We start from the raw sequence: 13,514 nt of genomic DNA, 5'->3' as shown, positions 1-13,514 counted from the left end.
GTGACCTACATATGAAAGAACTGAAACCAACATGGTCATTCTAAACGATGAGAGACTTAACAAACAATCCAGGTCTTTTTCAATATATAATTTCAGTTACATCACACTGTAAGCTTTTGCTATACATTTTGTGTCTTACAATCTTATACTCAGCAACCACCTGGTAAAGGAGCAGCGCTCTGAAAGCTAGTGCTTCCAAATAAACCTGTTGGACTATAACCTGGTGTTATGTGATTTTTAACTTTTAAGACAGCATTCTTTGTTTAGCTAAGTGTCTTTTTTCAAAAGAAAAAGGTGATACGTGACCAGCTGTTAAAATTATGAACTAATATTCCACACAGAAATTCTCCATGATACTTTACTATCTTGTCTTCATTATTCAAAACTTCTCTGAAATTTCTGTAGTCTGTCAGGCTGTAGCCTCTGTGCTCCCCCTTTTAATTAAAACTTTGAATGGAACAGGAATCGGCCAATTAATGGTTCAAGTCTATTTCACTATTTAGCTCAACAGTGGTCAATCTGATCCTTAACTCTACGTACCTGCCTTTGTTCCATATTGCTTAATACCTTCACATTGGAAATTACCTTGGGGATAAGTTATTTGCCTCCAGCTTCACCTTCTCATCCCATGGACTGACTATGTCAAATGGACATGTATCTAATTGCACAGCCGAATCGAATCGAATCGAATTGAATTGAATTGAATTTATTGTCAGTCACGTGTACCAAGGCACAGTGAAAAGCTTTGTCTTGGGAGCAATACAGGCAGATCACAGAGTTAAATAGCATAGGTAAGTAGATGATAGGTAAACAGCGTCAAAACAAAACCATGGGTACAAGCGAATGCTAAGGGTTTGTGAGTCCATTCAGTATTCTAACAACAGTAGGGTAGAAACTGTTTCGAAACCAGCTGGTGTGTGTGTTCAGGCTTCTGTAACTTCTCCTGATGGTAGAGGTTGTAGAAAAACATTGCCAGGGTGGGATGGATCGTTGAGAATCCTGGCAGCCTTTCCTTGACAGCGGGCCTGGTAGGTGGATTCTATAGCTGGGAGGTTGGCCTTTGTGATTGTCCGGGCCAAGTTCACCACTCTCTGTAACCGTGTCCGATCTTGAATGGTACAGTTGCCGTACCAGGTAGTGATACATCCAGGCAGAACGCTCTTGAGGGTGCACCTATAAAAGTTGGCGAGGGTATTTGCCGTCATGCCAAATTTTCTCAGCTGCCTGAGGAAGAAGAGATGTTGTTGGGCTTTTGTAACCAGTGCGTCCACAGGAAGAGTCCAAGAAAGCTTGTTGTTGATGGCCACTCCCAGGAGCTTGACACTCTCTACTTGTTCCACCTCTGTGTTGTTAATGTGTAGGGGGTGCATGAGTAACATCCCGCCGAATGTCAATAATGAGTTCCTTGGTTTTGCCAGCATTGAGAGCTAGGTTATTCTCAGTGCACCATTTTTCTAGGTCTTCCACCTCCCATCTGTAGTCTGTTTTGTTGTCTTCTGAGGTTCGACCGACTATGGGGGTGTCATCAGCCAACTTGTAAATGGCATTAGTCTGGTATTTGGCGACGCAGTCATGGGTTTACAGTGAATACAGAAGGGGGCTGAGTACGCACCCCTGGGGGCTCCAGTGTTGAGTGTTAGTGAGGATGAAATATTGTCCCCAATCTTCACTGATTGTGGCCTGTGGGTCAGGAAACTGAGGATCCAGTTGCAGAGAGTGGGGCTTAGTACGAGATCACTAAATTTAGTAATCAGTCTCGAGGGGATAATAGTGTTGAAGGCTGAACTGTAGCCAGTGAATAGGATTCTTACGTAGCTGTTCTTGGTGTCAAGATGTTCTCGGGAGGAGTGAAGGGTAATTGATATGGCATCTGACGTGGATCTGTTGGTCTGGTAGGCAAATTGGAGTGGGTCAAGAGTAGTGGGGAAGCTGGAGTTGATCAATGCTATGACCAGCCTTTCAAAACACTTCATGACCCCTCAAAGTCATGGCCACTGGGTGGTAGTCATTAAGATATGCTGCATGAGCCTTCTTAGGCACAAAGATGATGTTGGCCTCTTGAAACAGGCAGGCACAGTGGCTTACTGCAGGGAGAGGTTGAAGATGTCCGAGAAGACCTCTGCCAGTTGACCTGTGCATGCTCTGAGTCCACAGCCTGGTACTCCGTCTGGTGCCATCACTTTCCTTGGATTCACACGAAGGAAAACTGATCTGACCTCTGATGCAGTGACTGTTGGGATAGGTTCATCAGGACTTGTTGGAATAGGTGTTACCTTTCCACCAAAATTCTGCTCAAAGTGAGCATAGAAGGCGTTGAAATGATCTGGGAGGGATGTGTCATTGTCTGCTGTCTTGCACTGTCTCGCTTTATAATCGGTGATGTCATTCAGTCCTTGCCATAATCACCGGGTGTCTTACTGTTTCAGAAAGTGCAGCATTAATGTTCGTCCTTGCATTCAGGCATGGACATTCTGGAATATGTCTGAGTGATTTGCTGTGCCTTACTGATAGTACTGTCCTTCTGCAAACTCTTGTACTGCATTTCTGCACCTGTCATTGAACCACTTTACCGGACTAAAATCTGCACTCAAATTTCATAGGTTTTGCAATCACTATGACATCTGTATTGGTGGCAGCAATAATATTATTCAGTGCAAAGATCCTAGCCGTTATAAAGGTAAGCAGCTGTCAATCTTCACTGAAGTGCCACTTAGAAAACAGCTAATAAACCCTGTCAAGAAACCTAATTTTCATCAGAATTTCCCACATAGGTTTTGCACTAGGAAGAAAAGACTTGAATGCCTTAAGTAACATATATGCTGGAGTCTGTACCAGCAACATTTCCAGCTTGGGGGGTGGGGGCGGGATTCTGTCCAACATTAATCACATTTCAATTAAAATTACATTGGAGTATTATACAGTTCTGGGTGCCACACTTTTAGAAGGATGTGAATGCATTGGAGAGTGTGCAGAAGAGGTTTACAAAAAATGGTTCTGGAGATGAGACACTTCAGTTATAAAGAACATCTGGAGAAATTGGGACTGCTTTCCTTGGAGAGGAGAAGACTAAGAGGAGATTTGAATTAACTTTTCAAAATCATGCAGCTCTGATCAGACTGGATAGAGAGAAATTGTTCTCACTCCTAAATTAATCAAGAAACACTATTCTTTTGTGGTACCTCTGCTTGTTGTGAAAGTGCACTGATTTTCTGTGAACATTTCCTCTGCAATGGCAGGCACAAATCTGTTCAGATTATTCTGGCCAGCAATAGAAAGGGTGAGGATTCCATGGTAGTTGGATCATTATGATTTTTCTCCATTTTTTTGTACAAAATGATGAAAATGGCACCATAACAGTCCTGTGAAATCTTGCCCAGCTCTCTGTCAGCACTGAAAATCTTAGGAAGCTTGGTATCAAGGGCAAGGCCACCACACTTCATGGGCTTCAAGTGTAATTCTATCAACTTTGTGGATTCATTCATCTTTCTCTGGTTTATGGAGGTTACACACTTCATCCTGAGTTCAAAGGCCAGTGATCCAAACTGACCCTTGTCGGTGTGCAGTGCCTGGCCATTCGTGCTCTTCATGGGGTTTTGGGTTTCATATGCTGGTCCATTGATAGAATTTAGTGCCTCATAAAAATTTCTTATGTTACCAGAATCAGCATACAGTTGAGTATATTTTTCTGCAAGTATGATTCACCAGTCATTTTGGATATTCCTCCGATGACCTTGAAGAACACTGGATATTTGGCAGTCTGCTATTTTTTCTCTTTCTTGGCTGGTCGACTGAGCCCGATGAACTTAATGATCTGACCTCTTTATTGCCGGCAGCTTATAGATTTCCTCACTATTTCCATCAAACTAGACTCTGTTCTTCTTTGTGCTGGATCTGATTACTTCAGAAGCAGGCAGTATTGCATCTTTGACATATTTCCAGAACTTGTCTGGCATGGAATGAGCAGTGAGGTTGGTGTGTTCAGTCTGGTCTTTAAACTTGCTTGATACCTATCTCTGCAATCTGAGATTAGCAATTTCTTTGCTGAGTTGTTTCCTAGAGTTAGATTTGAAATGGAGGTGCAGCTCTGAGTGAATAAGACAGTGGTCAAAACTAGGGGATATATTATCAAGGTGAGAGGAGAACAATTTAGCAAGAATGTGGGGGCAACTTTTTTACTGTGTGGTTAGTGTGTGGAATGAACTGCAAGAGGAAGTGGTGGAAGCAGGTACATAGGTACAATGTTTAAAATACATTTGGATAAGTACATGAACAGGAAAAGTTTGGATGGATATGGGCCAAATGCTGGCAGGTGGGACCAGTTTAGTTTGGTCTTGGATAGTTGGGTTTGTTTCCATGTTGCATGACACCATGGTCTGCCTGACAAACAGCACTGAGCATGGCTCTAACAGACAGGACATCCTAGAGGTCACTAAAACGTAGTCTATGCGGTCTCGAAGTGATCTTGTTTTGAAAGATGTGGGTTATGGACACTTCCTGTAGATTACCAAGAGTGGACGTCTGTTTTTGGTGCAGTCAGCCTTCTTGTTGTTCAGCAGTCATCACCTCAGGGCTGACCTCAAGATCTGGTCCTTAAATTCCTGCCCTCTGAAATAAAGCCATCTGAACACTTGTGAGCGAACGTCATGAATCAGGAGCGATTGTGGAAAACTGGGTCAGGCCATGTAACTCCCTGCTCCATTTATTCTCCTCCTGTCAGCCCGAAAATCATGCCGACACCTGTAAAATATGCAAAACTTCGAGAATACGTTGAAACAAGCTTAACAAGCTCCGAAAACCCGATTTTACGTTTTATGAATGGGTCTCTCAAATCCTTTACATTTCCTGTCTTATCATTGGTCCGCAGCAGGGGGCGCAGGCGGTGGAATTCCGCTGAGATCTGCTTTGAGAGCGAGCGTTCACTCAAAATGTTGGTGTTTTAAAAAAATAAAATGTGAAACCTTTAACAGTTCCGTTGCAAAACCTGTGGAATACCTCCCGAACTTAAATACATTCAGAAAACAGGTGATGGTTGAGAAGGAAGGTGGAAAATTGGTCTTTGATGAGCTGGATGGTTTACAAAGCTAGTATCTCAGATGACATTCAAAGAAAAATCTCCTGTGAGCTCTGGCAAATGGAGTGGATTTTGGGGTCATATGGTCACCCTGAAACAACTTATTCTTGGGCATTTTATTTCTGCGAATGACCGGACCCACACAATCCAGTTTCAGTCTGCTGGCAAAATCGTGGACTTTTTCTTTCTAAAACGCAAATGAATATTATTCTTAAGAACTAGGAAACCACCTTGAGTTTATGTTTTTGCTTCCTTTTGAACCTTATCATATGCATAAATGCGGTTTAAGTAAAAGCGGGGGATGCAACTTCGACAATCTCAGTGAACCTTTCCTTTTCTCTCGTGGAACGAGTGGATCTTACTGACTCAGTTCAACACTTTGAATCCAATGGTGATGAAAGGGTGGTCACCACGCCCCTTCCCCCCCCCCCCCCCCAGTACAGTGCGAGTGAAAAGCTGGAACAATATTGAGAGTTGAATCAGAATCTCAAGCTGTTAATCTTTGCTGGTTTCAGAGGTGCCCGCCCCCACCGCCTGTATAAATATATTTGCCCTCGATCTATGCTGCAGACCTGTAGTGTAAAGTGCTGGCCATCCATCACATTGTACGAATAGTACCGGGCAGACAGAGACAGAGAGATTGTGGATGAATTAAGCCTCGATCCCGGACCTGTGCACGTCCCTCATACCTTGTGTCGGTGAGAGCAGGGTTAAATGACAAGAACGTAAGCACTCGGCTTCCTGTCTGCTGACAATCCGTGCAAAGCACAGGGCAGCTCGCTTCCTCTCTCTCTTCTATTTACTCGCACGGTGCCTGCAGTTTGCAATTTCTCTTGGTTTATTCAGTGCAGGAGAGTGCGAGTGAGTGAGCGAGCGAGCAGGTGAGGCGCCACAATGTTAGATCCGTCGTCTAGCGAGGAGGAATCCGAGGAGATCGTCGAGGAGGAGAGCAAGGAGGTGCAGGCTCCGGCCCCGGGCAGTCGGTTGTCCCCGAGCAGGACCAGCGAGAGCAGCGGGGGCTTGCAGCCGAGCAGCCGGAGCAGTAGCATCCGGCCGTCCAGTCCCAGCCCCTCTGTGGTCAGTGAGAAAGAGAAAGAGGAGCTCGAGAGGCTGCAGAAAGAAGAGGAAGAGAGAAAGAGAAAGCTTCAGTTGTATGTCTTTGTGATGAGATGCATCGCCTACCCATTCAATGCCAAGCAGCCTACAGACATGGCGAGGAGGCAGCAAAAGGTAAGCCAGCCAAGGAGGACGATATATAAAATCCTGCCTCAACACTCTCTGGTTAACAAGGGGGGGGGGGGGGGGGAAATCCTCTGCAACAGCTTTAACCTCGTGTTAATCAGCTGATGGCAAAAAAAATGCAAGCAGTTTTTGACATTGCTGCTGTCTTCGCTCTGCCGAAGGAGGTGCTGGAAATTTGATCGATCTGGGTGCTTTATTTCGCTTCTCACTGCGGTAGCTGTCCTCGTCCAGTTACAGAGCGCCCAGAGGAGCCAAGTCTGCAGGCACAGACACTTCCTTGCACTTGCGCCCTTTAAATACAGGCAATAATTAGCAGTTCAAGGTGACTTTTTAATCATGGCGGGGGAGCTAAAGACAACTTTGCGGTGGCTTTTGTATTTGAGGCTCCCCTGTCGAAATTGCAAGCTGGTCAAACTCTGCCCACTGATGCAAAAAAAAACTTAATTCCAAATGCACCGTGATGAAAAAGGTCTGAGAATTGTCCTTTGTTCTCAGATGTGCGTATTTTCTCATTGTCCAACTGCAAATACCAGCGTGTGGAGTAAAACCATGCCATTAAACAAACCCAAGATCGATTTGCAATGTGGCTCATTTTGCTATTTTGTAGAAACACTCTCCTATTAGACAAATAATCATAGAGTACCTGCACTCCGATTAGGACATTGGGCGTTATCATTCCCGTGTATTGATTACTGTCACCGCCAAGTGGCGCTGACAATGGCTATTCCTCCCACTGTCAGTTGGTCATACGTTGCAAAATCAGCTCGCGTATTGTATTGAACTCAGAAATATTTACTTTAGGCTGGTATGTAATCAATTAAAGAACATGTAAGTGCGGATAAGAGCACTCCCTAATTTATGGGCCACCTCTTGCCTGTCCATGAATGGGCCGTACTAACAGAGATCATGTTTGCCATGTTGAGGGATGACGACCCTTCTGCATTGCATGTAGCATTTACTCTTCCTCCTGGCACAGTTGTCATCTGGATCTCTTTAATTTGCTTCCGATTTTGTTTTTACAATTTGGTTTAGATCCTTAACTCTGAAAGTGGAGAGACTGAAAACACTCCCCTTGCTGGAGGAACGTTACTGTTCCACACTTGGTTTCAGTCTGAGCATTAACTGTAAGCAGTTATGTTAGATGCTGCTTGGGCATGCCACATTTTGTAGTGTATGATTAATTATTAGGTAAGAAAGTAATTTAACTGTTAAAGTATACAAGTGTGAAAGACGTGAGCAATAAAAAATTTGCGATTTGAAGGCTGTGTAAATTTCAAATTCTCAAGAAGTAATTTCCTCTTGTTAGGGCAAAAAGTAACATTGATGCATGTAATATTTGCATGTGTCTCTAAATATATTTGTGGATTTGCATGACAAGATAGTTCAAGACTTCGTTATACCAATGGTCATGCAGAAAGCAAGAAAATGAATAGTCTATGATGAAGGGGTCTTGCTTGAAACGTCGATTCTCCTGCTCCTTGGATGCTGCCTGACCTGCTGTGCTTTTCCAGCAGCACACTTTCAATACTAAAGTCATCTTAGGCCCGGTCTTCATAGAGCAGCTCTGCTCTCTTGTTAAAGAGAGACAACTGGTGGTGGCTTAACCATGCCTCAGGTGAGGGGAGAAGTTGAGAAGGAGGGACTTTCATGGTAGCCTTGGGTATGGGAATTGAACCGGTGCTATTGGTGTCACTCTGCACTGCAAACCAGCCATTCACCCAACCAAAATGCTGCAAGAATTCGTCAAGTGAAATGGCCTAAACCTATTTAGTTGCTGCAATTATTCATGTTGCAATGTTTTATTGGAAATTTAAAGGAATTGTTGAGGTTTGATTGTAATCTTAAACATAAGGACAAATGAGCAAAATATTCCACTGCTAAATCATTGCTTCGTTTTCATTTTAAAAATTTGTGTATTAAGAATTTTAGCTCAGTAAGCAGCAGAAACCCTTTGTGTTTGTGAAATGCCTTCAATACATTGAGAATAATCTTCCAAAAATTGCAGTGATAAAAAACAAAGTGTCAAACCATTTGAGGAGATATTGGGAGAGATGGTCCAAAATGGTTTTATAAAAGAAATTGAGAGAATGGGAAAATTTTAGGGTGAAGAGTCTGGTGTGGAGCCCTGGACAGTAAAGGTATGGGCATCACTTACAGGGTAGAGATTGGTAGGTACAAAAATAAGCCAGAATCGTAAGAACCAAAAGTTTGGAGTAGCGAATTGGAGCAGTTTAGAGAGGTAGACAAGGAAAAAGCCATGAAGGGCTTTTGAAATAACATTTGAAAGAAAATGTTAAATTTGAGCTGTTGGTGAATTGAAAACCATTGTAGTTTTGTTACAGACTTGGGGATAAATACTGTCAGCAGGAATTTTAGTTGGGGGTCATGGCTGGCAAGTCAGCTATGAGGCTATTTGAATAGTGAAGAAGCTTTTCACAAAATATAAACTAATGAGAATTTGGAGTATCGCTTTTTGTAATGAAAAGAGTTGGAATCTCAGCTTGGAGAAGGAGAATTCAACAATTCCTTAGGCTGCAATCTGAATCAACCAGTAACTGTGGAAAGGGAACATAAGATCAGAACTGGGCCATTCAAACCCTTGAGCCTGTTCTGCCATTCAATAAGATCATGACTGATCTGTGACCTAAATCTACATTTCTGCCTTTGGCCTATATTCATTTAATACCTTTTTGCTTATCAAATTTTCATTTAGTATCAACTTCTGTTTTTGGAAGAATTTAAACCTCTACCAACCTTTGTGTAGAAGTGCTTCCATGAAATTACAGTTGATGTTCAAGGTATAAACTTTGTGTCATGTTGACTTTTGTCATATTTGTACCTTTTATCCATCACAGTTCTTCCAAAAATGCAAAGTAACAATGTGCAGTGTAGAAATTCTGAAACAAATAGTCCCTTGTTTATCTGCGATATATTTTCTTGAGAAGTGGCTCAAACAGCTAAATGTTAGGTAATAAAACTGCATGGAAGATGAACTATTTATCATGTACTTATAATGGAAGATGATTTTTCTGATCACTTTTTAGCACAAAGTAGACTTCTTTGAATACAAAATTGCTGATTCTCCAGTAATAAGAGTAATCTAAAGAAGCTATCACTTTTAAAGTACGCAGAGCAAAAAATCATGAATATATTCAGAAATGTGGAGTAACATCTTCTACAAGTGCTATTGTTGTTCTATTTTGACAAATGCAGTTAAGTAGTACAGGTTATTGCTAATACAATCTTTTAAGTAGATAATTCTTATCTCAATATATTCAAGGAGCCATTATATTTGTTTGGGTAATTACAGTGGCTGCAGCGGAGATTTTTCGTTTTGCAGCTTTAGTGTAAGGGAAGGTATGTATGGTAGAAACTGAGTCATCATCTCCACCAATGAGAGAGCTTGCTGAATCAAGCTCGACTCAGCTTGTTAAGAGCAGACTAGTGAGTTTGTTGGTCAATGATAGGCATCTATGTTGAAGTCCTGCCATGCTAGAAGCTGCTGTCCAATAAGACATTGGCAGCTTCTGAGACCTTATTTCATGGAGACCTGGTCTTCAAAGAATCCAACAGTAAGAAGATAAGTCTTTTGTTTTTTTTTGGATCTCACAGGGTGAGAGCTGAGGAGTGAGTGGCGGTCAGGAATATTGAAGACAAGGGCAGGGATGTGGCACTCAGCAGTCATCCTCTTGCCCCCTGTCAATGCCCCACATGTGCTCCAGTGGAGCCTCCCTACCTCTCGCCTAATCTGGCAGGTAGATCAGCCTAACCAGCTACTGCTCTCACTTGCTGGCAGTGGTGAGTTGAAGCCTTTAAGTGGCCATCAATTGATGGCCCTTCATTGATGCTGTGTTGAGAAGATTGCCCATTGAACCTTGCTGGTCAGGCAAGCATTTCTCCAGGGCCAGCTCATCCAATTGTTTGTCCTTCTTGCTGCCTCCTTAGAGGGAAAGCTTTGCCCTGTTTTTCAACATTTTAAGAATTCAAAACCCATTGAATCCATTTCCCTGGCAATATGATCACATGAGCTTGGTTTCCATATAGACTTGCCACTTTGCTATCCTGTGGACCCCACCCCTATTCCAGTTTATTCTGAAATTTAATCAATACTAAAGTTTAATTGCCTACTAAGCGTGGCTTTCCTTAAACCTCCCATCCAAGCCTGGAAACTAACAGTTTATCCAGAGTTATCGTGAATGCACTTTCCATTATCCTCCGGTCTGAATCTCTTGCATCTTCCCAGTAAATCGCTGGCATGACTATTTCCAAAGACAATGAAGTCACCAAAATGCCAAGCTTCAGAATGCAAAGCTTCATCAAAATAGTAAATAAGGGTCTTAAAAGGAGGAAAGCAAGAGAGAGAAATGCCAAAGTGTAGGGAGAAAGTTCAAGTTTTGCACCAGGGCAACTGAAGACAGAACCAGCTGTAGTGGAGCAATTTTAGAATTGGGGATTCTAAGGAGGCCAGGATTAGATAAATACAGATTACTGAAGCTGGAGGAAATCTGTAATGTTGTATTCTTTTTCTTTATAACGGCACAATGTTATGATTTAGAGGAGACTGTGTAAACTGTTCATTTGGTTCTAATCAGTTTGTGCTAACGACAGATTTCAGTGTACTTCATGTCCTTGATGTGTAACTGCATTCACACAATGTCATAACTTGTGACATCCATAAATGAATCAGGGAAAATATGCAACCCATTGTATCAGAGTATGATCTCAAATTGGGTGTACCACAAATTTTGTATGAAACATGAAATTGATTGAGACACTGTAGATTACATTAAATTAAAAAATCATAAATGGGGCGGGTATTTTATTAATAGGCAGATAACTGTGAACATTGGAAAAGCCAAAGGAATTTCTGTCAAAATTACTGTCGATCATTATGAACATAGTGCTCACATAAAAGTATCAGTTCAGCTCTGAAAAATGTCTATTCTTAGCAAATGTTGCTCAGACCTGCCGATCCCTCACCCACATTTTTGCTTCTTAAGGGTGTTACTTTACATCTCGTAACTGTGTGTCCAAGTGCCCACAGTTCACAAATGCTTTCCATGGTAGTCAGAAACAATTTTTAGAGCTGTATTTAAATGGTGGTGGATGTTGAAACAACTCGCTGGAGGAGGCTGCTCCAAAGAAATCCCCCATCCTCAATGATGACAGAGCCCAGCGCACTGGTACAAAAGACAAAGCTGAAACATCAGCCTGAAGTACCACGATTGACTTTTTCTTCCTCTTGAGTTCCCCAGAGTCTCAGATGTCAGTTACCAGCCATTAAAATAAAATAAAGAACTGCAGATGCTGGAAATCTGAAACAAAAACAAATTGCCAGAAAAACACAGCAGGTCCAGGAGCACCTGTGGAGAGAAAGCAGAGTTAATGTTTCGAGTACATTAACTCTTCTTCAGAACTGCTATCAGCTAAGAAAGAGTAGTATTTAAATTGAAGCCAAAGTTGGGGGTGGTTGGGGTGGTGGGGGGGGGGGGGGGGGAGTGGGAAGGTGTGAAGAAAGGGGAGTGGTGAGCAGATAGATGGAGGTGGAGCCCAGAGATAGAGTGATATGAAGAAAGTAGCTAAACAAGGAGATTATAGATAGCAGGCTAGGGCAGAAGAAAAGCTAAACAAGTCAGAATAAAAGCTAAGAGTAGGAGAAAGTGGGTGAGTTGCACTGAATGCAACTTATATAATATAATTGACCTAGGAGTATGTGGGAATGGATGACTGTGCTATAAGCAACATATGTCATAACAGGATTGTTAAACTGGAAGGATGAAATCAGACTCAAAAGTTATTGAGCTTGATGATGAGGTTACAGGGTCTCCGAGCGGAAAATGAGATGTTGTTTGAGTTTGTGTTTAACCTCACTGGAACCCTGCAGCAGATCTACTACAACAGAAATGTTCATGTGGAAACACGGTCATGTGTTAAAGTGGCAAGCAACTGGAAACTTGGTGATTTTTGCAGACAAAATGTAGGTGCTCCACGTCATGATCACCCAGCCTGTGTTTCCTCTCTCCAATGTAGAGGAGGCCACATTGTGAACGACAACAGGGTATAAACTGGATACCAGTATGCAGTACAAACCCATGGACTCCCACAGTTAGCTCAACTTTGTGTCCTCATGCCCTACTTCCTGTAAGGACTTCATCCCATTCTCCCAGTTTGTCCGTCGCTGTCTAATCTGTTCTGGCAATGCTGCCTTCTGCAAGGGGGCCTGAGAAATGTCCACCTTTTTTCCTCAACCAAGGATTCTGCAGCTGACAGAGCCGTTAGCTGTACTTGGCCATCTGCTGCACTTCTACCCTTAGCCCTTGCCTTTTCCCCCACAACAATGATTTGGTTCCCCAGTCATGACTTACCACGTACCAGCCTTGACATCCAAAGGATTGTGAGGCTCCAACGGGATAGAACAACCAGCCACCCATTCCTCTCCTCTCCCTTGTCAGCATCCCATGGGCACCATTCCCTCTGGGACACCCTGGTCCACTATTTCTCCACTCTCACCACCTCCCTACACCTGGCCAGTACCTTCCCATGAAATTGCAAAAGATGGAATACCTGTCTATCATCTTCCTCCTCACCATCCAAAACCCCAGACACACCTTCCAGGTGAAGCAATGCTTTGTCTGCTCTTCACTCAATCTAGTCTCCTGTATTCTGTTCAATGTGGTCTCCTCTACTCTGGGTAGAGTAGACTGGGTGACTATTTTGCAGAGCACCTATGCTCTGTCCATAAAAGCTGCCAATTGCCTGCCAATTCAACACACCAGTGTGCTTCCACGCCAACATTTCTGCTGCGTTGTTCCAGCAAGTCTCAGCACAAGCTGGAAGAACGACATCTCATTTTCAGCTTGAGGACCCAGCAGCCTCCAGCAGTCTACATTGAGTTCAATACATTTTAGAGCCTGATTCTCTCTTTCCATGCTTTATATCCAACCCACACCAGTCCTGTAATGACATAGTTTGGTTTTAGCACAGTCACCCATTTTCACATACAGCTCGGCCCAATATCAGACATGTATTCAGTACAGCTCACCCATTCTCTCTTACTGTTAGCTCTAATTAACCTCTGTCCTGGCCTGCTATCTATAATCTCCTTGTTCATGTACCCCTTTCATATTGCGTTGTTCTCACTCTCTCGCACACTCTCTCGCTCTCTCTCGCACACTCTCTCGCTCTCTCTCGCACACTCTCT

General features: G+C 42.9%; 1 protein-coding gene across 15 annotated transcripts in view; it reads left to right on the top strand.

The window, feature by feature from the left end:
• Positions 1-5,827: 5,827 nt before the first annotated feature.
• cadpsa (Ca2+-dependent activator protein for secretion a) overlaps positions 5,828-13,514 on the top strand; it is a 573,081-nt gene continuing 565,394 nt past the window's right edge. For 8 of the 15 annotated variants that reach the window (XM_072582458.1, XM_072582456.1, XM_072582455.1 and 5 more), the window contains exon 1: positions 5,832-6,301. In XM_072582458.1, the coding sequence (XP_072438559.1) occupies positions 5,966-6,301 (336 nt within the window). In that variant the 5' untranslated portion in view covers positions 5,832-5,965. Of the gene's footprint in view, positions 6,302-13,514 lie in introns of all 15 variants that reach the window. The other 7 variants (XM_072582444.1, XM_072582443.1, XM_072582445.1 and 4 more) reach the window with 4 other exon arrangements.

Source organism: Chiloscyllium punctatum, chromosome 12 (genome assembly GCF_047496795.1).
Source record: "Chiloscyllium punctatum isolate Juve2018m chromosome 12, sChiPun1.3, whole genome shotgun sequence".
Lineage (NCBI taxonomy): Eukaryota > Metazoa > Chordata > Chondrichthyes > Orectolobiformes > Hemiscylliidae > Chiloscyllium > Chiloscyllium punctatum.
This window is presented reverse-complemented; position numbering and strand designations above follow the sequence as displayed.